The sequence below is a fragment of the Solenopsis invicta genome, chromosome 13 (genome assembly GCF_016802725.1).
Source record: "Solenopsis invicta isolate M01_SB chromosome 13, UNIL_Sinv_3.0, whole genome shotgun sequence".
NCBI lineage: Eukaryota > Metazoa > Arthropoda > Insecta > Hymenoptera > Formicidae > Solenopsis > Solenopsis invicta.
Window position 1 is genome coordinate 13077253 of NC_052676.1, and position 27431 is coordinate 13104683.

The window sequence follows — 27431 nt, forward strand, 5'->3', positions numbered from 1 at the left end:
GAAGATCCAACTTTAACGCTCTATCAGCAGATTTTCAAAATTCTTTTAACTTCCTTGTCTTATGCAGTAAAAAAGCACACCCTGTTTTGTTCCTTAAAATTTTGTATTTTTGACACTTTGCAGCTCGACCAACAAATTTTTTTCGAACAATTCAAGTAAAGCTTCATAAACTACAACATTTTGCCTACAAAATGCTTTTTTTAAAATTTCTCTACGATTTTTTTTGACCGAGTTCCACTACTTTGAAGCTAAACCTGCATTTTTTACAAATGATATCCGTACTCCGTGAAAAATCATCGTAGACAAAAAATCAAAAAACCATTTTAAAGCTCGAAGTTCCAGCTTTAACATGCTGTTAATGGTTTTCAAAAATTTTCTCAATTTCTTAGTACTATGCCCCAAAAAAGATACACTGTTTTTTCCTTAAAATAACGTATTTTTAACAGCCTGTAGCTCAATAAAAAAATTTTTCTCGACAAATCCAATGCAAGTGCCATAAAGTATGACATTTTCTCTACAAAATGCTTTTTTTAAAGTTTTCTCTACGATTTTTTTTGACCGAGTTACAAGACTTTGAAGATATACATTTTTTACAGTACATTTTTCCGAAAAATGACGTCTACCGCCGACATTAGCATTACCCAATGTGCACCACGTGGAGGTTGTCGGTCGGATTTTTGCACATCGTGTGTGTGTGTGTGAGTGTATGTGTGTGTGTGTGTGTGTGTGTGTGTATGTATGTATCACAGCAGAGATAAGGACCCCGCAGTTCGTCACTTCTGCAGTATTTAATGACTCCAAACCCTCTCTGCTGTGTGTGTATGCGCTCGCGCGCATGAGAGTTCAATAGTGTGTATTTCCTCCTCTCTGATCAATTACTGCTTGCAAGCGTTCTCGCATATTTATACATCTTGCAATACGATCTTGCGGAATGTTGTGCCAAATTTCCGTTAAAATTTCTCCCAATTCTTCTAAATTTCGCGGCTGTTCCTCGCGACGCCTTAATCGTCGTTCCATTTCATCCCAAATGTGCTCGATTGGATTTAAGTCCGGGCTATTGGCGGGATGATTTAACAGTCTAATTGCGTGTCGTTGAAAAAAACGTCGCGTTATATTCGCCGTATGAGGTCGAGCGTTGTCCTGCATAAAAATAAAGTTCCGACAGGTTCGATTTAATAGCAAAACGTGTGGTCGTAGAATATCGTTGATATAACGAACACCCGTCATTGCCGGAGGTGGCAGGATCACTAGATCACTTCGTCTTGTAAGTGATATACACCCCCACACCATCACGGAACCGCCGTTGTAGGATCGTATTGGCATAACGCAACGTCGATCATAGCGTTCATTTCGTCGATGCCAAGTACGTATACGAGCATCATTGCCATAAAGGCAAAAACATGATTCGTCGGAGAAATATACATTTCTCCAATCCTGTGAACTGTAAACATATAGTCGTCTTAGTCTAAAAAAAATCTCTTTTTAGACAAAGATGACCATATGTAAACATTGCATGCTCAATACAATAAAATTTTGTTTAGTACGCCGGCGATTCTCGCAGTGTGATAAGCGACACGGAATTTTCAAAATGCCGCGTAGACATTTATCGGCCGTAGAAGTTGCACGCCTAATTGCGCTTTTGCAACAAGGTTTTAGTATGCGTTATGTGGCGCAAGATATTGGTGCATCTGTGTCCGTAGTGAGTAGAGCTTGGTTACGATATCAAGACACGGGAAATTACACGAGACGTGAAGGTAGTGGTCGTTCTCGATTAACGACAAATAGACAAGATCGAGCCATTGTTCGTTATGCATTAGAAAGACGAATAATTACCGCAAGAAACATTCGTAATGACATTCATTTGCGCCATGTGTGCGAACAAACAATTCGCAACCGTTTGAGAGAAGCCGGTCTTCGTTCTCGTGTTCGTGCACAAGTACCAAGACTCACACTCGTACATCGCCAAGTACGTTATCAATTTGCGCGCGATCACATAAATTGGACCGCTAGGGATTGGAGAAATGTATATTTCTCCGACGAATCACGTTTTTGCCTTTATGGCAATGATGCTCGTATACGTACTTGGCGTCGACGAAATGAACGCTATGATCGACGTTGCGTTATGCCAGTACGATCCTACAACGGCGGTTCCGTGATGGTGTGGGGGTGTATATCACTTACAAGACGAAGTGATCTAGTGATCCTGCCACCTCCGGCAATGACGGGTGTTCGTTATATCAACGATATTCTACGACAACACGTTTTGCTATTAAATCGAACCTGTCGGAACTTTATTTTTATGCAGGACAACGCTCAACCTCATACGGCGAATATAACGCGACGTTTTTTTCAACGACACGCAATTAGACTGTTAAATCATCCCGCCAATAGCCCGGACTTAAATCCAATCGAGCACATTTGGGATGAAATGGAACGACGATTAAGGCGTCGCGAGGAACAGCCGCGAAATTTAGAAGAATTGGGAGAAATTTTAACGGAAATTTGGCACAACATTCCGCAAGATCGTATTGCAAGATGTATAAATATGCGAGAACGCTTGCAAGCAGTAATTGATCAGAGAGGAGGAAATACACACTATTGAACTCTCATGCGCGCGAGCGCATACACACACAGCAGAGAGGGTTTGGAGTCATTAAATACTGCAGAAGTGACGAACTGCGGGGTCCTTATCTCTGCTGTGATACGTACACACACACACACACACACACACACACACACACACACACTCACACACACACACACGATGTGCAAAAATCCGACCGACAACCTCCACGTGGTGCACATTGGGTAATGCTAATGTCGGCGGTAGACGTCATTTTTCGGAAAAATGTACTGTAAAAAATGTATATCTTCAAAGTCTTGTAACTCGGTCAAAAAAAATCGTAGAGAAAACTTTAAAAAAAGCATTTTGTAGAGAAAATGTCATACTTTATGGCACTTGCATTGGATTTGTCGAGAAAAATTTTTTTATTGAGCTACAGGCTGTTAAATATACGTTATTTTAAGGAAAAAACAGTGTATCTTTTTTGGGGCATAGTACTAAGAAATTGAGAAAATTTTTGAAAACCATTAACAGCATGTTAAAGCTGGAACTTCGAGCTTTAAAATGGTTTTTTGATTTTTTGTCTACGATGATTTTTCACGGAGTAGGGATATCATTTGTAAAAAATGCAGGTTTAGCTTCAAAGTAGCGTAACTCGGTCAAAAAAAATCGTAGAGAAATTTTAAAAAAAGCATTTTGTAGGCAAAATGTTGTAGTTTATGAAGCTTTACTTGAATTGTTCGAAAAAAATTTGTTGGTCGAGCTGCAAAGTGTCAAAAATACAAAATTTTAAGGAACAAAACAGGGTGTGCTTTTTTACTGCATAAGACAAGGAAGTTAAAAGAATTTTGAAAATCTGCTGATAGAGCGTTAAAGTTGGATCTTCAAGCTTCAAAATGCTTTTTTTATTTTTTATCTACGATGATTTTTCACCGAGTTACAGTCATTTGAAGATAGCCTAATTTTTGGTGTCTGGAAAGTGTTCCCTATTTTCTTTTGAGTAGTGTATAACATTTAATTTCAAAGAATTAAAGAGGAGAAAAAACAAAATGTGAAAATTTTATCAAAATAAAAAATTTTTAATGTACAAAACTTGGCGCTGCTAGATGTCTAATTATAACTAAATATAATGTTGTAAAATAAAATAATTATAGTAACTTAGAAAATTTATAATGATTTCCAATGTTACTTAAATAATACTAAAGAAACTTAATCTGTAACTAACTTTGCGTAATTACTATTATAACGCATATTTTACAAGTGTTATTTTATTTTTTTTATGTAAATTCCTTTTAATGCTTTTCTTATATAGCAGCACCAAATTTGTAGTTTTTTATAATATTAACAAAGGTACTTTATTCTTTGCCGAGTACACTGCGGACCTCCACTCCGCTTACATAGTTTCAACATTTTATTCCTTGCATCCTTCACAAGAAAAAGAAAAAGATTACTCATCCATTCATACCTCTACACTCATTATCTGGACCTCCGTTTTCGCCGCATTTTCCCCTCTTCCTTCCACATTCTCATTCATACCCAGCCACCCTCCTCCTTCTCTCATCTTCTCCAGTTTCTTCATCCAAACCTCTCCCTCCCTCCTCTCATCTAAAACCTCATCTACCATCTCCTGCCATCCCTTTTCCGTCCCCCAATCCGTGCATTCCTCCCATATATGTTCCCACGTTACCTCTCCCCATCCACATATCTTACACTTTCTTTTCTCTTTCTCTTCCCAGTATCTACCGCCTCTCATACCGTTTCCTAAACCTCGCAATCCTTTTTCATCTTTCCTCTTTCCAATCTGTCTTCAAGTACTCCGGCACTCCCTTTCCCTTCACAATGTTATACCATCTGTTGAACCTCGAGCTCCTAATTCTTTCCAACCTTTCCTCTTCCTGCCGCCTCCTCTCTCTTGCTATCAACTCTTCCCCCCTTAACCCTCCCTCTTCTCACAATTTTTCTATCTCCTTGATATTCCAGGTCCTTTCTTCATAGAAATCTCTTCTTTCTTCCCCCCATTTTCCCATCACCTTTCCTTCCTTCGCTCTACCTCTTATCTCTTCCCAACACAACCTTGCCAACTCCCCCCCTTCTCGTTCTCTCAGCTTATTTTCATAGCTCCATGCCCTCATTCCTGCCCTTCCCCTTAATTTTTTTTCTCTGCACCTTTTCCCTTACCATGTACTCCGTGTGTACTTTCCCACCCCTATTACCTATTTCAAATACCTGTCCTGTATCCTCTCTACACTTTCCCTTTCTTTCCACCCCCAAATTTCTGCACCATAACTAACCACCGTCCACACCAACTTAACAAATAACCACATCCTTCTAGCCCAGTACTTTCCGAATTTCCTGTTTCCTATTCCCCATATCTCTCTCATCACCACCGCTCCTTTTTGACTCTCTCCTCTATATGTTCTTTCTGTCCCCCATTTGCCATCATCATGTACCCCAGATATTTATACTTTTTCACTTTTTCTATTTCATTTCCTTTTCATTTCCATATTATCTTTACTTGTCTCACACCCCCTCTTCTACCCTTTATCACTTTTGTTTTCTCAGCATTTACCTCTAATCTTTTCTGTTCTACATATTCTTCTAATGTTTTTATTAATCCTTTCATCTCTGCTTCATCCTCTGCCACCACCGCCACATCATTCGCATACGCCAGGGAATAGATTTTTCTTCCTTTCACCTTTACTTCCACCCAATCCCCACTTTTCCAACTACTCATCCAAATCCGCTAACAGTAGTGTGAACATGCATGGGCTCAACGGACATCCCTGTCTCACTCCTCTACCTGTCCAAAAGTTTCCTACCTTTTCCCCCACTCTTGCTCTACTTATTGTCTCCTCCAAAACTTTCTCACACCTCACCACCAAACTCTCTCTCACTCCCTTCCTCTTCATTGTCTGTACCAGTATCTCCCTATTCACCTAGCCAAATGCTGCTTTCATATTCACGATCATAAATACTATTTTGCCTTTCGTTTCCGCTATTTTCTTATTTATTAAATAATTTAACACGTTTATGTGGTCTATCGTTCTTACCCCTCTCCTAAACCCCGTTTGACTCGGTGGTATTATCCCTTTATTTTTTACTTCTTCCTTCAAATTTTCCGCCAAAACCGCCGCGTACACTTTATACGCCGTAAGCGTAACCCCCCTAAAGTTTTCTACCTTTTTCCCATCCCCCTTTTAAATTATCGGTACCACTATCCCTTCTCTCCATTCTTCCGGACATCCCTTTCCCTTCCACACTCTATTGCATATCTTCCAAAGCCATTCCCTTATTTCTTTTCCCCCATATTCCCATACTTTGTTCATAATCCCATCCCCTTCTGCTGCTTTTCTGTCTTCCAATTTCATTATCGCCCTACCAATTTCCTCTCTATTAATCTCTTCTTCCTCCTCTACCCCTCTCCCCATTACCTCCCCCCTTATCCTCCACTCCACTCCCCCCAGCACTCCTCTAAAATGTTTTTTCCACTCCCCTATTTCAATCCCTTCCCTGACTGTCTTTTTCTTCCTCCTTCCTTTATTTACTATCTTTTACACATTCTTTTCGGATCTTATTTCTTCTATTTTTCTTTCTCATTTTTCCCTGTCCCTTTTCTTCTTCTCCTCACAATGTTCCCTGTACCTCTTTCTCATTTTTTTATATTTTTTTCCTTACCCCTTTCCTCCTCCACATTTTTAATTCTTTCATAACATCTCTCTTCATATCCTTACATTCCTCATTCCACCATCCTCTCCGTTCCTTCTTCTCTTCCTGCTCTACTCTCTCTAATGCTACTTCTACTTTTCTCTTCATTTTCCTCCAAACTTCCCCTACCCCCTCACCATCACTATCTCTCTTCTCAAAGTATTCCTCAAATTTTTTTTTCTTTTCCGTCCAAACCTCTTTCTTCCTCTCCCTTTCCTTTTCCCGGTCCTCTCTTCCCTCCACCCTCCTCTGGCCACCGTTATCGGCTGATGATCGGAGTCCATCCAATCCTCCACCTTCATGTTTTCCACCTTCCTTCTTGTCTCCTCATTCTCGATCACGTAATCTATTACGGTCCCTCCCTTTTCTCCTGTATACGTCCATTCTCCCTCCTCATCCCCTTTTACGCTTCCATTCAATATTGACCATCCCAATTCCCCTGTATAAAACATAGCTTCTTTCTCTCTTTTTTCCCCTTTTCATCCTTTGAGCTCCTCTTTCCCTGTTCTACCCCTCCCTCTTTATCCTCACCTATTCTTCTTCCTTCTCTCTCTGTCCTAGCATTAAAATTCCCCTCTATTAACACCCTCACCTCTTCCACTCTATCCTCCATCCACTCTTTCAGCTTCCCCATTTTTTCCTTCAAATCTCTATTCACATACACTCCTATTATCCTCCACTCTCCCCCTAAATTTACTTTTACTGCTTGTAATCCCTCCTCTTTTTTTTCCTTATCATCCTTTCCTCTCCCTATCCCATTCCTTATCTCCACAATTATTCCTCCCATTGCCCTCCATTTCTTACTCTTCCTTGCCGCCTCTTGCACTTCCCATACCTATCTTTTTGGTAGCCATTTTCAAACTCTTTCTTATCCCTTCTTCTGTAATCAAGTTTCACTCAGGAACATCACATCCCATTCTTTTAGTCTCTCCCTGAAATCCTTCTCTTTGTTTTCCATGCCTGCCACATTCCAAAAACTTGTTTTATACTTTTTACCATTTTCTTTTTTCGTATTCCTCCTCTTTTTTTATGCTTCTCATTTTCTATATTTCCTTCCTTTTTCCCCTATCTCTCTCCCTCCGTCCACCACCCTACTAAAAATCTTTTTTCTTTTTTTCCACCCCTCTACCCTTCTCTATCGCCACCTTCTATTCTCTTACTTGTTTTCCGTGCCATTCCCTCAACTCATCCTTAATCTCATTCCATACCCATAATTTCTCCTGAATCCATTTTTCATATATCCTACTCTTACCTTCCTACCTTCCCTTCTTATCCTTTCCGCTTTCTTTCTTATCCACTTTCTCTCTTTTTTTGTCAGATCATTTACTATCCACTTTCTTCTTTCCCACAGCTTCGCTTTTCCTTTCTTCACTTCAATTTTCTCCCCTACACACGCTAATATTACCCATACTATTTCCCTTCCCTCCTTATCTTTCTTCCCTGTACTCCTTATCCCTTCTACTCTCGCTGTCGCCCCCGTCGCCGTACTATCTCTTTTATTTCTTTTCTTAAGCCCTCTATCCCTTTCTCCTTTGCTTTTCACTCCTTTTATGATTATATTTCTCTTCCTCTCTTCCCTTTTCCTCTTTTCCCCCCTCTAACTCTATTTTCTTTATCCTTTTTTCTTAATTCCTTCATCTCTCTCTTTCTTCTTTTCTCTATCTACTTTACCTTTTCCTCCTCCTTCCTTTCCTCATCCCCTTCTTTTTTCTCCTCCTTCCCCCTAACTTTCTCGATCTCTTCTACTCATTTCTCTAAACTGTCTAATCTATTCCTCATATCTTCCATTCATTCCCTCATCTCTGCTTTCCCCTCCTTCACCTCTCTTAATTCCGGTTTAATTTCTTCAAAATCCTCCCTCACTTCCCTTAACATCTCACTCAACCATCCTTTTCCTTGCTTTCCCGGCTACTTTTCCAGCTGTTTTTCCGACGATCTCAATACCTTTATACTTTCCTTTAAGATGTCTGCCTGTAATGCATCTATCTCCTTCACTCTCCTCTCTTAAACGCATCTATTAGCGACAGACTGTATATTCTATCCCTCATCCCTTCTGCTTTGCTCGGTCTTCCCACCTTCTTCTCCTCCTCCATTTTCCCCTCCTTTACTTCCCTTTCCCTTTCCTTTCCTCCCTTCTTTCCTTCCCCTATCTTGTCTTTCTTCTAACCTGCCAACTTTCCCTATTCAAGAGTTTATTTACTTGCAGTCGGGTTAAAAACTTTTTAAATATTTAATTATTTTTTTGTTTATTTATTTATTTTTTTTAATATTTATGTAAATAAAATGTAAATGAAAAAATTTTTTAATTAAATGATCTATTTTTGCAGAAAATATTTAGTAGAAATTATGACTCTTTTTATATTTAAGATGATCACACTTTTTAATCTAAGAAAACAATTTAATCAAGTTCAATAATATTTTTAGCTTATTTGTGAATCATTATACAGATGTAGCAAATGTAAAAATACGAAATTATATATTAAGATAATATATCGGTTACTCAAAAGTGACTCCAATTCAAAATTTCCCGCAACTGCACTTACTCTCTCCTGCTACGCTTCTCACTTCTAACGCCTGATGTCACTACCCCGCCTCTTTTCTGCTTCCTCTCTACTCTCTTTACCTGCTCTCCCGTCTAACCACCAAATCCCGTCCCAGCCCTATTATTACTCCTGTCTCACCATTCCTTTAACCTGCTCTTTACCCTTATTTACTCTCCACCACCAACCTTTTTTCTTTCCCTTCACCTCCTCGTACTTCACCACGTATCACCTTATCCCCTAACACCTGCTCATCAATCGCACTCCACACACGCACACATATACCGCCCTCCCGCCCGCCCGCCCGCCCGCCCGCCTGCCCGCCCGCCCGCCCGCCCGCCCGCACGCACGCACGCACGCACGCACGCACGCACGCACGCACGCACGCACGCACGCACGCACGCACGCACGCACGCACGCACGCACGCACGCACGCACGCACGCACGCACGCACGCACGCACGCACGCACGCACGCACGCACGCACGCACGCACGCACGCACGCACGCACGCACGCACGCACGCACGCACGCACGCACGCACGCACGCACGCACGCACGCACGCACGCACACATATACATATATGTCTATATATAATTTTTATTGTATAAAAATCTTACAGGTATTCCAACTTATATTTTATTGAATTTTGGAATCTTCCTAGAAACTCAGCAATTTGAACTCTCTGGAAGCTTATTTTGTCGAATTTTGGAAGTTCCCTGTGAGCGCAGCAATTTGAGCTTTGTGCCCAGAAACACATTGCCGTCTTTGTTGTCGTTTTGATACCAAAATCACACCAAAATTGTCACTTGGCATCAATTTTACGTTAAATTGGTGTCAAGTGACAATTTTGGCGTCAATTTGGTGTCAAAACGACAACAAAGACGGCAATGTGCTATCTAGCGTGGAAGTTTCTTTTGTTGAATTTTGGAAGCTTCCTGTGAGCTCGGCAATCTGAATTCCCTGGAAGTTTATTTCATGGAATTCTGGAAGCTTCTTGTGAGCTCAGCAATCTGAACTCCCTGGGAGCTTATTTCATCAAATTTTGGAAGCTTCCTGTGAGCTCAGCAATCTGAACTCCCTGGGAGCTTCATTTGTCTTATTTTGGAAGCTCCCTGTGAGCTCAGTAATCTGAACTTCCTGGGAACTTAATCGGAGCTTTGTGCTGTGTCGAATGTTTATAAATTTCAATATAAGTGTTATGTAGATTTTCAACTTTTTTGTAAAATAGCCAATGTTGACTATAAATAAATAAGACGAAATTATTTATACTTCCTTGTTTCAATTTATTTCTATTAGTATATATCATTAGTTGCGTTTTTATATATTTTATTTGTACATATAAGCTTATTTTGTTTAAATGTTTTTCTCTAAATGATAATTATAAAAAAATTTATTTGGTATGAGCTCGCATAGACTTAATCGTTTTATAAAATAATGCTGACTTTTTTCATCGTTAATTAATTTGTGTCCATTAATTTTAATTGTAAATGTTTATATATTGTCTGTTATATATAAATTAAATACATTTAAAATAGATATACTTTTAGATTTAATGATAGAATATTATAAAATAATATCAATTTAATCAGTAATTCAATCATTTATTGAATAACACATTTGTTTTTATCAATTATAAAATTGATTACATGGGATAAATATCGGTATAAATTTAAAAAAAATATAATTTATCTAAATTAAACATTCTGTGAAATTTTCTACTTTTTATATATTTTATGAAATTCAGAGAAATTTTTTGTGAGCTTAATGTGTCTACTTCCATATCATCAAAATAACAAAATTTCAACATGGATTACATAGGCTAAAAATCAATTTAAATTTACACACGTGAATTCTAGGTTGCTATATCCTATTTTTATCTCCTTCAAATTTAATCAATAATTCTACGTAGATTGTATAAGAAAAAAATTGATGTGAATTTATTCCCGTGAAATCCACATTGCTGTTACCTATTTTAATCTCCGTAAAATTTTATCAGTAATTCTACGTGGATAAAATGTATTAAAATCTACATAGAAATGTCCACGTAGAATTCATGTGTATATCAGGTCGATGAAGTCTTATCCACGAATTTTACATAATACACGTGGATAGAACGTGGAATCCACGTACCTGTTTTCATCAGGCGATATTTTTCATAGACAAAGTTTTTTGTTACATACTCCTTTTGACGAAGATGACGTCTCTCAAAGACGTGATGTCTTTTACGCACATAAAAAAATTACATAACTTAATTATATAAAGTAAAGTTAACAGGACTCACGAATATTAAACTCAAAATAATGATAGGCAATGAGAGCCCACGCGGTTGTTGGTGCGTATACATATATAACTAATTAATATCTATTGATTGGACCGTCCCAGTGAACAGAACTATTGACACTTGGGGCAACGCTGTAGATTTGGATTCTTATACATTGAATTTCAACCATATGCCAGAGTCAACTACTATATTCTTCGCATTTCCTCTTTTCGCATGGCGACTCGTAACTTACACAGAATCAATCTTTTTACTGATGCTTATTGTCACAATTTAATATAGTGTAATTACTCGAATTAACACCTGAATAGGATAAAGTTATTGCATTCGCCATGTGATAAGGTTAAGCTTTCTCTGTTAATTTTGTGTTTTTGCTGAAGATGGCCCAAAATCGGATCGAAACGTTTGTTATTTTCTGTACTAGATATTTATAATGTTAGAATAAATTAGTTCTATACTCACCAACAACCGCGTGGATTTTCATTACTTATCTTTATTTTGAGTTTAATTATATAACATAAGTTATAATTTATATAACTTTTTAACTGTAAATTATAGGTATTTATTCTTTTTTTAACTTAAACACGTTGTTATATGCATTTTATTATCTGGGGCCTTGCACCGCTATTCGCCCCTGGTTTTTCAGATCTGGCCGCTGGAAGTGGCCGCTAACTTCAGCATCATCATAAGTAGATAACTTTATCATATGCATTATGTACTCGACAAAGTTAAAAATTGAAGAAAATATATTGAGTGTACAACTTAATTCGGTCTGTTTTTTTTTTTTTGCTTTAAAAACGCATTTATTTGAACGATAAAATAAATTAATATCTTATATTCAAAGTATTATCAATCGCTAGTTACTACTTTTTCTCGTTTTTCTGGCAATTTATGGATTCCGTCGCGGAAGAAGGATTCATCTTTCGAAGCTAAGAATGAATCGAGCCAATTTTTGATACTTTGTTCTGAAGTGAAGCGTATTCCAATCAAAGCGTTGTGCATTAATCAAAACAAATGATAAGAAGGGACAAGGTATGGGCTATAAGGCGGGTGAGCCAGAACTTCCCATCCGTTTTTTCCAAATAGCTTTTAACCGAAACAGCAACGTAAGGCCAAGCATTGTCATGGTGAAAAAATATGGACTCATGTCTGGTCGCATATTCTGGACGTTTTTTAATTGTAACTCGTTTTAAATTGTTGCCTGTAGATGTCTCCCGTTTGACCAGGTTTGACCAGGTTTTAGCAGCTCATAATGGATCACATCCTTCTGATTCCACTAAATACAGAGCATTACGTTGACGCCATGGATATTCGGCTTCGGTGTTGATGTTTCCGGTTGGCCATACGATTTTTTGCGTTTCGGGTTGATGTAGTGAATCCATTTTTTGTCTCCGGTAATGATTTGATGCAGAAAAGACTCTTCTTTGTACCGTTTAAGCAACATCGCGGACATGCAGAATCGTCCTTCGATATCTCTCGGTTTCAATTCGTATGGGACCCAATTTTCTTGTTGTATCCCGCAGCTTTGAGTCGTTTCAAAATAACTTGTTGAGTAACTTTCAATGTTTTTGCGAGCTCTTCTTGCGTTTGACACAAATCTTGATCGAGTAATGTATCTAATTCCTTATCTTCAAACTTTTTTGGTTGGACCGAACGCTCTTTATCTTCAACACTAAAATCACCACTTTTAAATTGTCGAAATCATCCTCTACAAGATTTATTCGGTGATACAGATTTACCATACACTTCCACAAGCATTTGATGAGCTTCAGTTGCATTTTTTTTCAATTGAAACAGAAAATTAAAACTTTCTTTAGTAAAAATTACAGACAGAAACTGACAGAAACAGACAGGATTTCTATCTATTTCAGACTGCAAGCTGTCCGTTCTATCTGCAAATACAACATGCGGATAGAAAATCCGCATTTACAGTAGTAGATTCTGTTAAATAAGATAAATTGATTTATTATGACGACAGAGAAAGAACAACAAAATGGGAAGACATCTTACCTGAAATAACTAAGATGATTTAATTGCAGAGTTTAATATTTCAAAAAAAAGGAGATTCACTTTATTGTTATTTAATAAGAATGTATTTTTTACATACATATAACTCTTATTTTAGTAACGTTGTATAGAAACTTACATTCGCAAAAAAGAACAATATAGTTTTTAATTAACAGATTAGAATAAACGAAATAATAATAAATATCTGATAATATATAATGTTCGAATCTTAGTCAAAAAGCATAGAATTATAACGTTTTCAGAAGTCACTAAACATAGCAAAATTCTTTCAATTGTAATTAAAAGAAAGAGTGAAAATAAAAGAAACGTAGTATTAAAAATCACATTTTGCAGGCTCGAGACACTCAAAACTTATCTAATATATAAATCTGTCTTAAATCTTTCAATAAGTTACGACGATAATGATGAAAATACAATAAAAGGATTAGAATATTGAAATGAATTATTTATAAAGTGGCGTATTGCGTAAATCGTGGTTGCTTAGCAACACACATAAACAAGATAATTATTTACAATGCCTAAGAGGTTCAACCTTTTTTATAGTCTGTAAGAAGTCGTTTGTCTCGAAAATTATTCATCGGTTTAGCTTTCCTTCTTGCTTCTTTTTGGATTTATGTATGAATACAGCGTGACCTGTGAATAGAAAAATATCGACAGGAGACGAGTCCCCTTGTGCTTGTGAGGCACTTTATACTTAGATTGTGTGCTTGTGAGGCACAGTCTCCACTCAATTGCCTCGATATGTGCTTGTGAGGCACGATATGACAACTAATGTGCTTGTGAGGCACGATCCAACCAGTTCCTTCACGATTAATTTAAATAAATCGAAGACACATACAGCGTGCACGCTCGCGTCGATCACACACGTTTCCTTTTTCTGTACTGTTCAATCCTCTCTCCGATCGCTACCTACTTATTTATCCTCGATAGCACGATCTCTATGGAAACCCTTTTGTTTTAGGCTCTCTCTCTCGATTAGGCGCGTGAAGTGCCTCCATTCAATTACCGGCACCAGGCGCGGATTTACGTATTTTGCTGCTTGGGGCTGAAAAGTAGCAGCCGCCCCTTGTACAGTGAAAATTAGAATTTTTATAAGAAATGCATAACGCGACCTGAACATGATGATTCCTAAATGTAACAACTTTTAACTTAACAAGTCTAATGCCTGTGTAAAATAAATTCCAAATGTAACAGCTTTTAATAGATTAATATTAGGATATAACTTGTCAACTTGTATATACAGGGTGACCCAGAAAATCTGCCCTTCATGGGTTGATAGAACAAGTAAAACTGAGAACAAAAGTACTTTACCATTTTTCGAAATTTGCAATAACGAGATAAAAATTAATTAAAATCGGCGAATGAAGGCATACTTTCCCTACCCGCCGCGCGCGGGATCGCCTAGCCGTCACCAAGCTAGGACCAGGCGGCGCGGCGAGGAGGGAGTAAAGCAGCAACTACCGCGCGCGGGGGGGACCGCCTGGCTGTCGCCGAGCCAAGGGCTTGGTGACGGCTAGGCGGTCCCGCGCGCGGTGGGTAGGGAAAGTACGCCTTCATTCGCCGACTTTAATTAATTTTTATCTCGTTAACTATTGCGAATTTCGAAAAATGGTAAAGGACTTTTCTTCTCAGTTTTACTTGCTCTATCAACCCATGAGGGCATGGGCAGATTTTCTGGGTCACTCTGTATAATATTGTAAAAAAACCTACGCGCATTAGCTGGTATCATAATTGATTATTTATTATATTAAATGAATTATTAAATACCACTCAGAGTGTGCCACGAGAAGGCTGCACGATAGGACTTCACACTCCGGTTTTTTGTTTTTTTGTGTTTTCTTGTTTTTTAATTTTTTTTTAATTTTTTAAAGTTTATTTTTTTATTTGATTTTATTATAGTTTAATTTTTAATTAAAATGTTGATTTTGACAATAAAATACTTGTTAAATGAAGGTCCTTTAATTGTGAATTACTTCTTCAATTATTACTTATTTTATTACCTTTCTACGCGACTGAGCAAATGAATCAATTATATCATCATAATTTATACGTTTTGCGATTTCTGACTCAATTGTAAGAACTGCTGAATAGTTGAGACATTCATCACACATCGTAGATCGGAGATAATTTTTGACGCGCCGTAATACTGAGAAAGATCTTTCTGCTGAACAGTTTGTTACAGCTATGCATAAGAAGATTCTAAGTACGATATTAATGTAAGGATATACTTCTTGGAGGCCTTTATCGTAAATCATTTTGCAGATCTCTTGAATAGTGCTTGGAGGTTCATTTAAATTTTTTAAAAATCCAAAGAAATGGAGACATTCATTTTGAAACGATTCTGAATCTGGCAAGTCTTCTTTATATTCATTACTTAATCTGGCAGCATTTTTAGCAATAGTTTTATCATCCATTGTAATTCCTTTAGTTAAAAAACCAAAACTCGTGCTTAACTTTTCATAGACTACTTTTCGACGTTCTAACTCTGCAACTATTCTATCAATTATGACATAAAAAGTATTGATTTTAAAGTTTTCTCGCCCAATAAATTCGGTTTAAAAATTTCGTGATTCATCGTCTTGGAGTTTTCTTATCTTTTTTCTTTTCGATATATCTTCATACTCTGTAACAAATGATTTTTTAAGAGCAGCATTTTCGTAGGTATCAAAAGTTTTCCTAATACTTTCAACATAGTTTATTAGTGAACCGTATAGTTCTGCTACAGTATAAAGATCAATGTCAGCTGCTTGGAGCTTCTTGCTAGAAAAATAAAATCTCTGTAATAAATTATCCATACTGAAGAAAGAATAGCTGTTTCAAGACGTTGTAGTTGTCGGAGGATACCTGAAGCTTCACATCGGGTACAAGATTTTTCTGTTTCATCTTCCGCAATTGATGTAAGAGTCTCAATCACTTCATTCCAATCTTTATTAAGACTCTGACACGCGTCATAACGGGCTGACCATCGTGTTTGTGACAAGCCTTTTAGAGTTCTGTTTTCACGTTGTGTTAAGTGTCTCTGTAATATTTCCCAGCGATAAGTAGAACTTGAAAAAAATACATACAAATTTTGAAGAAGAAGAAAAAAGTCATTACTTTCTTTACAACAACTTGCTGCATGTTCTCCAACTAAATTCAGGGAATGAGCTGAGCAGGGAGAGTATACAGTATTTGGAGAAATTTCATTAATTCTAGCTTGTAATCCGGCATATTTTCCAGACATATTCATGGCATTATCATATGATTGACCTCTACAATTTGCAATATCGATATCAAAACCCACAAGCACAGTGACAACAGCATCAAAAAGTTCGATTGATTTATGACCAGCATTCGGAACAAAACACAGAAACCTCTCTACAGGATGTCCATTTTCCAAAACATATCTCACAATCACTGCAAGTTGATCAGTATGAGATATGTCTGGACTTGAATCTACTATAATAGAAAAATACTTGGCACTCTTTAATTCTTTAATTATTTGTTTCGTTACTTCTTCAGCCATTAACTTAATGAAATGTTCATATGTAGTAGAAGATAAATACGAAGTGTGGCCTTGACCTGGATTACCGTACTTAGCTATATGCTCTGCCGAAAAAGGATCGAATTCAGAAATAAGTTCAAGACTCATTATAAAGTTACCACTGCTTGACGAACCAAACTTCTCGATATGACCTCTTAAAGGTAAACCTGCAGTTACCAAAGCACGGACAGTGGCTACAACCCGTTTTAAAACGTTACGCCAGTACTTTTTCTCTGTGTCTATTTGACAAGAAAAATTTGTATCAATTTTTCCAAGAGTGTTTGATCTCATTTTCATTTCTAAAACACACGACTTGTGTTCAAAAGAATTCTCGTGATTTTTCAATGCATCATTGCCATGCTTCCAGTCGTCAAATCCTTCTTTTGCTCTTTTTGTAGTTCCACCAAATAATTGACAAGGAACACAAAACACTGAACCAGAACTTTCTGAGTACATTAAATACGATCGCTTTACTATTTGGCCATTGACAAGTTGGGTTTTAAATAAAGATTCATTTAAATATCGATATTGCTTACCACAAAGTCTCTTTGAGCGGGAAAAATCAAAATTTTTATCATGAACATGATCTTGGTTAATTCCATGCTGCAAAACGTATTTACGTGTAGCATCGTTTATTACCCATAAAGCTGGATCCTTTACAATCACATTAGAATTAACTGCCAAATTATTACTTTGATTGATATTAGTAATAGAAGACGAAGTAGTTGGCTCTGGGGACTTTGAGGTGAAATTAGAATTAGGGTCTATGTCCGTAATTACATTTCCTCTGCATCTGTCCGCGATTACGGACAGCAATCTTGTCCGTTTCTATCCGCATCGTGTCCGTAATCACCCTTCACTTGCATTTGTCCGTAATTGCGTACAGAAGTTCTGTCTGTTTCTGTTAGCATCCTATACGTCGCGATTTCTATCTGCACATGGCCGCAATTACGTGCAGGAATCCTATTTGTTTGTATTCGCATTGTATCCATTGCGAGTTCTGTTTGCTTCTGTCCGCGATTAGGTGAACGAATCCTTTCCGTTTTTATCCGCATTGTATCCGTCGCGATTTTTATCTGCTCCTATCGGCGATTACGTACAGAAGACATCCGTTACTATCCGCAATGTATCCATCGGGATTTCTGTCTACTTCTATCCGCGATTATGTGAACGAATTCTATCCGTTTCTATTTGCATTCTATTCATTGCGATTTCTATCCGCAATTGTCCACGATTACGGACAACAATCCCGTCTGTTTCTATGCGCATCTTGTCCGGAATCATATTTCATTTGTATCTGTCTGGAATTGCGTACAGAGGTTCTGTCAGTTACTGTCTTCATTCTATACGCCGCGCTTTCTGTCCGCATTTGTTTGCAATTACGTATCAGAATTCTATCCAGAATCTATCCGCATTGTATCTGTTGCGATTTTATGTGCATCTTTCCGCGATTACGGACAACAGCCCTGTCCGTTTCTATTAGCATCTTGTCCGTAATTACATTTCTGTATATGTCTGCAATTGCGTACAGAAATTCGATCCGTATGTATCCGTATTGTGTCCATCAAGATTTCTATCTGCATCTGCCCGTATCCTGCCAATGGTCCAACCAGGAAAAATAGCAAAAAGAATTTGAATTGGAAATAGAACCGAAGCATGAAAAAACATTACTGACGTAAAAAGAACTTGTCAAAACTCAATATTGCAACCAATTGTTATAAACAAATTATTAAAAATTGACTGTAAAAGAAACTGATTACGCTAATCGATCCTGCGTGAAAAATGACTCAATAAACATATATAACGCTTTCTTAACTGGTATTATAATAGTTATTTTAATTGTTATAAACAAATTAGTTGAAAAATTGGTTTTTGCAATGTGCTTTTTATGTTTATAACAATGTTTACAACAATTTTAATTGTTATAAATAAATTGTTATAAACATAAAAAGCATATTGCAAACGGAACAATTGTAATTGTTATAAACATTAAAAGCACATTGCAAAAAGCAATTTTGAAACTAATTTGTTTATAACAATTATAACAACTATACCAATTAAGAAAGCATTAGTATATATGTTTATCGAGTCATTTTTTACATAGAATCATAATCAGTTTTCCTTTACAATCAATTTTTAGTAATTTATTTATAACAATTGGTTACAAAATTAAGTTTTGAAAAATTCTTTTTACGTCAGTAATGTTTTTTCATGCTTTGGTCCTATTTTTAATTTAAATTCTTGTTGCTATTTTTGTTGGTTGGACCATGAGCAGGATCAGGTTTTAATTAATTATATATGCTGGCAGATAGAAATAGATAGAAATATTAATGGATGCAATACGGATAAATACGGATACGATTCCTGTACGTAATTGCAAAAAGATGCGGACAGAAATCGCGGCGTCTAGAATGCAGACAGAATTTCTGTATGCAATTGCAGACAGATACAGTGAAATGTGATTACGGATGCAAATAGAAACGGACAGGACTGTTGTCCGTAATCGCGGACAGGTGCAGATAAAGAACGCGCCGGATATAATGAGGATAAAAACGGATAGGATTCTGATGCGTAATTGCAGATCAATGCGAATCCTGGAGTGTAGAATGTAGAAAGAAAAAGAACAGGTTTTAATTATTTATATAGTTTATATAGTTTATTTTAAAAATATCTAAGCTCGAAAAATCAAAGGGTTAGTGAGAGTGTTCGCGCGATACTCAACATGTAAGTTTCTTCTTGTTCAAATCAGTTTTACTTCAAATATAACTTTTTATTAACGATATCACATGTGTACGATTAGCTCAGTGTTAGCGTATTAGGTTGTTGTCTCAAAATCTTAGGTTCGAATCCCGCCGATGCCAATATGCGTTTTTAAAAATTGTAAAATAATGCGTAATCGTAATTAATAAAATAGAATATATGCGAATTTGATTAACCTATAATAAAAATAAGAATAATAAGATTTGCAAGAAAACAAAAAAATCTTTTTTATAATAAAAATTTTTTGTATACGCGTTTGCATATAGAAACAGACAGGATGCGTGTACGTATTTGCAAACAGAAACGGATAGGGTGCGTACGTATCCAATTGTAGACAGAAATGCATATGATGCATATACGCATTTGCAGACAGAAACGGATAGAATTCGGAATTGTCTATCCGTTTTTACAAACAGTAACCGATAAATTGCAAAACACATTTCTATCGGTTTCTGTCTGTAATTACGGATTAAGAAACGCATAGTAAAGCAGACAAATACGGATAGGATACGTTTTCTGTCTGTTTCTATCCGTAATTTTTACCAGGGTCCCGCAAATGTGGTTTATTTGGAACAAAACTCGACATTTTCAACGCAGTAAAAATTAAAATGTTGTACAAAACTCAATAACTTGTAAACAATATTTGGTTGACAGATGTTGACACTTTACGATACAGCAAAACTCAACTGTCGCCATCAACCATTTGTGGGGGTAAAGGTTCCCAATATATACACAAGATTAAGTAAGATAACAAAACTTTATTCAATAATGCGTCAGTCTTATTCTTTGGCTTAATTCAATGGCACAAATTAAGTCTTGTCTCTCCTCGTGGTCTCTAACGGAGTGAGTGATGCCGAGCGAGCGTCTCCCATGCTAGCGCCAAGAATCGCGCGCGGACTCCGTGGTATTACGTGTAGCGTTCTAATTGGTTGTTTTCTTTGTCCAGTGGGATTTGTCCAGCCGTCTGTCGGCGTAATAGAAAGCCGCCACACATTTATAGCACTTAGAGCCATTTTTTGAAAACAGACCGAATCAAGATGTACATCCAATACATTTGAAGAAAATGAAAAAACTGCTACAATTAGTTAAATTAATTTTTCTGACAAAAAAACTAAAATCTTATAGTTTAAATTACGTGAACTCTATAATTTTATACTACTGTTTACAGATGTGTAATTGGAGGTAATTGTATTTAAAAACAACGTAATATATGTCAATCAGATGTAATTAAGACCGAAAAATAATTTAAAAAATTTTTTTTTTTTTCGACACGTTCCACTAAATTCAAAAATCTGAAAAAAATCTTGAATATAATGTATATTACTCATTCACTGAATTTTTTTAAAAATGGCCACTATTTTAGATAAAAAAAATGCGATTTTAAGAATTCTAGATTTTTTAAAAACAAAATTTTTTGCCCTTTATAACCATACATTTTTTTGTAAAGATTAATTTAGATTTAACGGAGAAAAAAGTATTAATGAAAACTCACATTTCTTGCAATATCTCGAAACTGTGGGGGTCTTTTGAAATAAAACTTGGTACCAAATTTTCTTTTATCTAGTTGGATATTTTGCTCTATATAACGATTGATTACGCGCGGGGCCCAAAATCACACTTCTTATTCCGCTATACCCTTTATCGACTTGTGTGTGTGTGTGTGTGTGCGTGCGTGCGTGCGTGCGTGCGTGCGTCTGTGTCTGTGTCTGTGTGTGTGTGTCCTGTATTGTGCAGTGTTCCATAACACATCTCATTATTCTGCGAATTTTGTTGTTTGATAATTATAAATGATTTCCTACCCAATTTTTCCGGTAAAAAATTTTTCCATTTATAATTATATACAGTTATGAATAATGATATATCAAACATGTCTATATATATATATATATATATATATATACATATATATATATATATATATATATATATATATATATATATATATATATATATATATATATTAGGAGTACAAATTAAAAACCGCCGTTTTTTGTCAAAATTTGAGGATTGATTATTGAAAAATGGTTACATACTTATTCTTGAAAGTATTGTCCATCGCTGGTCACTACTTTCTCCCACCTTTCGGGCAGCATACGAATCCCGCGTCGAAAAAACTGCTCGTCTTTTGCGGCGATCCACGAATCGACCCAGTTTTTGGCCTCTTCGTAATAATGGAAGTGCTGCTCAGCCAGGCCATGAGCCATTGATCGGAACAAGTGGTAATCTGAAGGGGCGATGTCAGGAGAATACGGCGGATGAGGTAAGACGTCCCATTTCAATGTTTCCAGATAGGTTTTAACGACCTGAGCAACATGTGGCCGAGCGTTGTCGTGCAGCAACATCACTTTTTCGTGTCTTTGCTCGTATTGTGGCCGTTTTTCCTGCAATGCTCGGCTCAAACGCATTAGTTGTGTTCGGTAGCGAGCTCCTGTGATGGTTTCATCCGGTTGCAACAGCTCATAATAAATCACGCCGAGCTGGTCCCACCAAATACACAGCATGAGCTTCGAGTCATGGATGTTTGGCTTGGCCGTCGATGTTGATGCATAGCCGCGGTAGCCCCACGATTTTTTTCGCTTTGGATTATCATAATGGATCCACTTTTCATCGCCGGTTACAATACGATGCAGAAAATCCTTCCGTTTTTGCCGTTGGAGCAGCTGTTCGCATGCGAAAAAACGCCGTTCGACGTCTCTCGGCTTTAATTCGTATGGCACCCAGTGTCCATGCTTTTGGATCATTCCCATGGTTTTCAAACGATGTGAAATAGCTTGTTGAGTCACGCCCAATGAATCTGCAAGCTACTGTTGCGTTTGAGATGAATCTTCATTCAGTAATGTTTCCAATTGTGCGTCTTCAAACTTTTTCACCTATCCGGGACGCTCCTTGTCTTCTACGCCGAAATCACCACTTTTGAAGCGTTGGAACCATTCTCGACACGTTCTTTCACTAATGGAAGCCTCACCATAAGTTTTTACAATCATTCGACGCACCTCAGCCGCAGATTTTTTCGAATTGAAGGCAAAAAGCGAAACTTCCCGCAAATGACGCTTATTGGGCACAAATTTCGACATTTTCGATCACAAAAAAATATATAACGCCGATAAAAATTCACAACTGCAATGATAAGGAATTGTTGCCAGATGCCCAAACTTACATTTAAAATTTTTGATCTAACGTTTGGCGCCAGCATTTACCGCTGGCGCCATCTACTGGAAAACGGCGGTTTTCAATTTGTACTCCTAATATATATATATATATATATATATATATATATATATATATATATATATATATATATATATATATTAAAGTACCAATAATAATATATATAATAATTATAGATACAATATAGTATAGTATACGGACCTATTTAATATATATAATACCTTAGTATATAATTATGTATAACTATATATAATTATGTATGAAAAATTTTTTGTTTAATTGTACGTGGAAAAACACGAGTGATTGGAAAAATTGCCTATTGCATTATTAGTTTTTTTAAATAAACGGAATAAAAGAATTAAAGAACGATTTTGGCTATATTTATAAAAAAAAATAAATATTACAAATAGATTAGTTAGGAATTATGAACTTCACGAAAAAAATCGCACAAAAAAGTTTTGGTAAAGAAATATATTTTATACATACAACACCTTTATGGTCTTTATACTGCTTATTTTCTCTCTTTCTATTTAATCTTATTCTTTTCTTTCGTATTTACTTTTAAACATATACAAATACAATTCTAGAAAAGTTTAATTAATCTTATAATTGAAATGATTAATTGAAAAGATTTATTTGAACATATTTTTATAAAATAATAAAACCTTTTTGTTTCTTTTAGATTAGACGATATTCAAGATAAGGCTACTTATCGAGGAGACTTTCCCGTAGCCAATTCCATTTATGGAATTGGTAATACTATAAATGCTGCCAATTACGCACAAATGAATGCGTTAGAAAAAATGGGCACCATCCATCCAGAGGTAAATAATTGCATCTTATACTTGTAAAAAAGAGATAAAGGATTTCCAAATATATAAAAGTAATACATCCTGAAAGTTATTGTATTTAATCGGTAAAAGGATGACTTAATGATCTATTTAAGCACATTTATAAAAGCTTATATATTAAAATCGGACTAGTATAATGTATTATCTATAAATAAATAAAACGTAAACTAAGTTATCTAGCTTTTTAATAATTTAACAGGCAATTAAGATAACAATAGAAGGATTACAAGAATTTTATAGAGGTCAAGGATTGGACATGTATTGGAAAGAAAATTATATTTGTCCAACCGAAGAGGAATATAAAATGGTGGCAAGAAGTAAATATTTATTTTTTTTACATATTACTACACTATCTGAAGATAATGCTTTTTTTCTCTATAAAATTCAAACATTAATTAATTTTGCAGAATGTGGTTGGTTTCCAAGGTTGGCATATAAGTTAATGAAATTATTTTCTTTGTACGAAGAAGATTTATCACCGTTAATTAATAATATCGCATTATATTATCAGATAAATGACGATTATTGCAATTTGTGTGAGGTAAGCAATATTTGTTTAATTTAATTAAATGAAATTAATTAAATGAATTTGTACTGTGACTAAATTTATTGTTATTATAGGAAACTGATGATGATCACAATTATTGTTCGGATTTATCTGAAGGAAAATTTAGCTTTCCTGTAATTCACGCAATTACAAGAAATCCCGAGGATAAACAAATATTAAGTATCCTTTATTAAACATTATATTTAATATCAAATAATGTAATTAATATATAAGAAATTAATTAGAAAAAAATGTGTATAATTTCTATATTTTTTATAAATATAACTCCTTAATGTAATATATAAAGATATTTTAAAACAACGGACAACCGACAGAAAGATGAAACGGTACTGCGTAAATTTACTAGAAAGTTTTGGTTCTCTCAAATACACGAAGGATGTATTTAAGAAATTAAAGAAGGAAATGGAAATAGAAATTGAACGTTTAGGGGGACATCCACTTTTCCTGAGTTTCTTAGCTTTGAAGAATTGTAAAAGTACTATACCATAAAATAAGAAAGCACTTACATTATTTTTTGGTATTAAGATAATGCATTCATGTATTAGTTTTTCTGGTCTTATCAGCATTCCGACTGTATATGTATATATATATATATATATATAATGAAATTTTAATCGTAAAATGTATCGTAATGTATATCACAATTTTAATATTATTTTTATAGATTATATAAGTATTTTTTGTTCTATTAACGTTTTTCTTTAACTATATTGTAATAACAAAATAGTATAAGATATTTTATAATAAATGTATTTTATTCATAAGAGTACATTTTTAATCTTAGTTGATTGTTTTTCCATCTTACGTAGCATTAAAAGTGTTCTTACCCCCATTAGGAGCAAGATGACAATTGACATGTCCTAAAAGAATTCAAATTTAAAAAAATTCTAGTTTATTTAACAATTTCTATTTTTTATTGATGATAAACAAGGTTTTAGTAAATCTGAAAAAATAGATTGCTATTTTTATATTAATACAGAAATATATGAGCAAAGATCGACAAATTTTAAGGTTGTCATCTTACTCTCCTCTTATCTACAGAATATTTCAGTAGGAAAGATCTCAAAAGATATTCATTCTTTTTGTACACTTGACCCTTCGTTTAATTTCATAAACAAAAATCCAACGATGGTTGGGGCCTGGGGGCCCATTAGTGGCAATATCAAATTTAAACTATCTCGGAAATTGTGTGAATAAATAATACACGCGAGTATGAATATTTGTTTGTTTAAAATAATCGATAGTATCACGTTCCAAAATATTAATTTAAGTATTACAATTATATAAATTTGAAATATATATGCTATAAGATGTCATATCACTATATGTATATAAATTGGGTCACTTAACCGAAACCATTTGCCCGACAAATCACTTAACTGACTTCGTCATTTAACCGATAGGGTCACTTGACCGACAAATCACTTAACCGACAGGGTCATTTGACCGACAGGGTCATTTGACCGACAGATCACTTCGACAACACGATTACTATCCTTTTTTTTTATAGTTGGGAAAAGCCTTTATGGGTCCCCGGTCCTGTGGGGACAGGATGCGGGGTATGTGAGACTCTCCGACCTAGAAGTGGCCGGCATACTCACTAAAATCCAACTTTTTCTGACATCTGGGCTCGGGACGGATCACGGGATCGAACGAGCATGCACCGCGATCCGTCCTAGCCCAAACGGGTCCCCGCCTGAGAGCAAGAACACCCCTCCAGGGTTAACAGCCGGGATTCGACCGAAGTCGAGTCCCAACTGCCCGAACCGGGATGTCAGAAGTGGGACGGGCCCCCGCGAAAGAGGGATCTAGGTTTGCACTCCCGCATCCCAAGCCCTAAGGCGGGTCAGCCGGGTAACTACTCCGCCCGAGGCGTACCTCCTCAACAGTGGAGAGGGTAGGGCCTTTTGTCCGGCGCTGCGAGAGTACCCCCTCCCCACTGTTCCTTCTCGGCTCCGCTCAAACCCTCCATGAGGGGAGCAAATAGCCGCGCCGGCGGGCTTTCCCGGCGACGACATATTGTCATCGCCGAGATGCCGGCGAACTCTAGAGGGCAGGGAGAGGGCGGCGAAACCAACCCTCTTCCTACCCCGTCCTAACCGCTGAAGGGGATGGAGAGGGAGGAGGACTTACTGATGTTGCAGGTATACCCTCCTCCGTCTCCCCCCCCCCTCCGCCTCCTCTCCGGCGGCGCGTTGGGAGCTTCCTCCCGCGTTCGCTCTGCCGCCTCCTTCTGCGACATAACAGTGTCGCAGAAAAAGGCGAAAGCGTCCCAGTTCTCGGGGACAGCCAGTATCTTCCCCACAACTGTGTGAAGATCTAGCTCACTCCCTACCACTTCTACAAGGGCGCGCCGCTCCGCCGCCCACGCTGGGCACCCCTCCAAGGTGTGTTGGGCCGTGTCCCGTTCCTCAGGGCAGTGGTAACACTTTGGTGTGGCCTTCCGCCCGGTCATCTCGTGCAGGTACTCTCCGAAGCAACCATGCCCGGAGAGTACCTGCGTCATATGAAAGATTGGGCTTCCATACGACGCAACCACCCCGCATTCCCTGAGGATGGGCTAGAAGGTCTCCACCACCCTTAGGCCCACCCTGGCGTGTGGGAGCCGCTCTCTCCAGTGCTGGATGATGCCCGCCTTGGCCAGGTTTCTCCTGGCTTCCAGCATCTTAGGCGTCACCACCGTGCCCTCCCGGACCAGCTCCTCCTTCCAATCATACATGTCGAGCAACATGGGTGCCCGACACGTACACCCATGGAGCTGACCCGGCTAGCACCAGAGCGGCATCCCAAGCCACGATGTTGTACGAGCGTGCAACCCTGATGGCCATTCGTCGTTCTCGATACAGAACGTCAAAGTTGCGCCTGCTGGCCACCAGAGACTCGTACCACACAGGGGTACCGTATAGCGCGAAAGAGCGCATCACACCCATGTAGAGGCGACGTGCACTTTCTGAGGGGCCCCCCAGATTGGGCATGATGCGACCGAAGCTTGTGATTGCTTTGTCCAACCTAGAGGCCACCCAATCGAAATGTGAACCAAAAGTCCATTTCGAGTCCAGGATCAGTCCCAGATATTTTCTCTGGGACTTCACCTGGACCCAAGCGTCCTCCACTAAGACTGTTCGCCAGCGCGGACCCGCCTCCCTGGGCCCCCCGAGCCACAAAGCCTCCGTCTTATGGAAGGCTACCTTGAGACCCAGGGAGCGGATCCTCCTCAACATCATTGTGATGCCCATGGCCGCCGTCGTCGCCGGAGATCACAACGAGGGTGTCGTCGGCGTAGCATACCAACGACACCCTCGCCGGGGTGTATCAATTGATGGCCCAATCGCAGCCTATTTTCCACAGTAGTGGTTCGAGGACCGACCTCTGTGAAATACCCCGTGTGATCGTCTGGTTCATGCGTCCCCCGTCTCTGTCGCCGCAAGTGACAGCGCGGCCCCCG

At 37.5% G+C, this 27431-nt stretch overlaps 1 protein-coding gene across 2 annotated transcripts in view; it reads left to right on the top strand.

Annotated features, from left to right (window-relative positions):
* LOC105194134 (geranylgeranyl pyrophosphate synthase) overlaps positions 1–24618 on the top strand; it is a 97131-nt gene extending 72513 nt beyond the window's left edge. For both annotated transcript variants that reach the window (XM_039456802.1, XM_039456801.1), the window contains 5 exons: positions 23250–23391; positions 23618–23735; positions 23826–23959; positions 24040–24145; positions 24273–24618. In XM_039456802.1, the coding sequence (XP_039312736.1) occupies positions 23250–23391; positions 23618–23735; positions 23826–23959; positions 24040–24145; positions 24273–24475 (703 nt within the window). In that variant the 3' untranslated portion in view covers positions 24476–24618. The remainder of the gene's footprint in view (positions 1–23249; positions 23392–23617; positions 23736–23825; positions 23960–24039; positions 24146–24272) is intronic.
* Positions 24619–27431: the final 2813 nt, after the last annotated feature.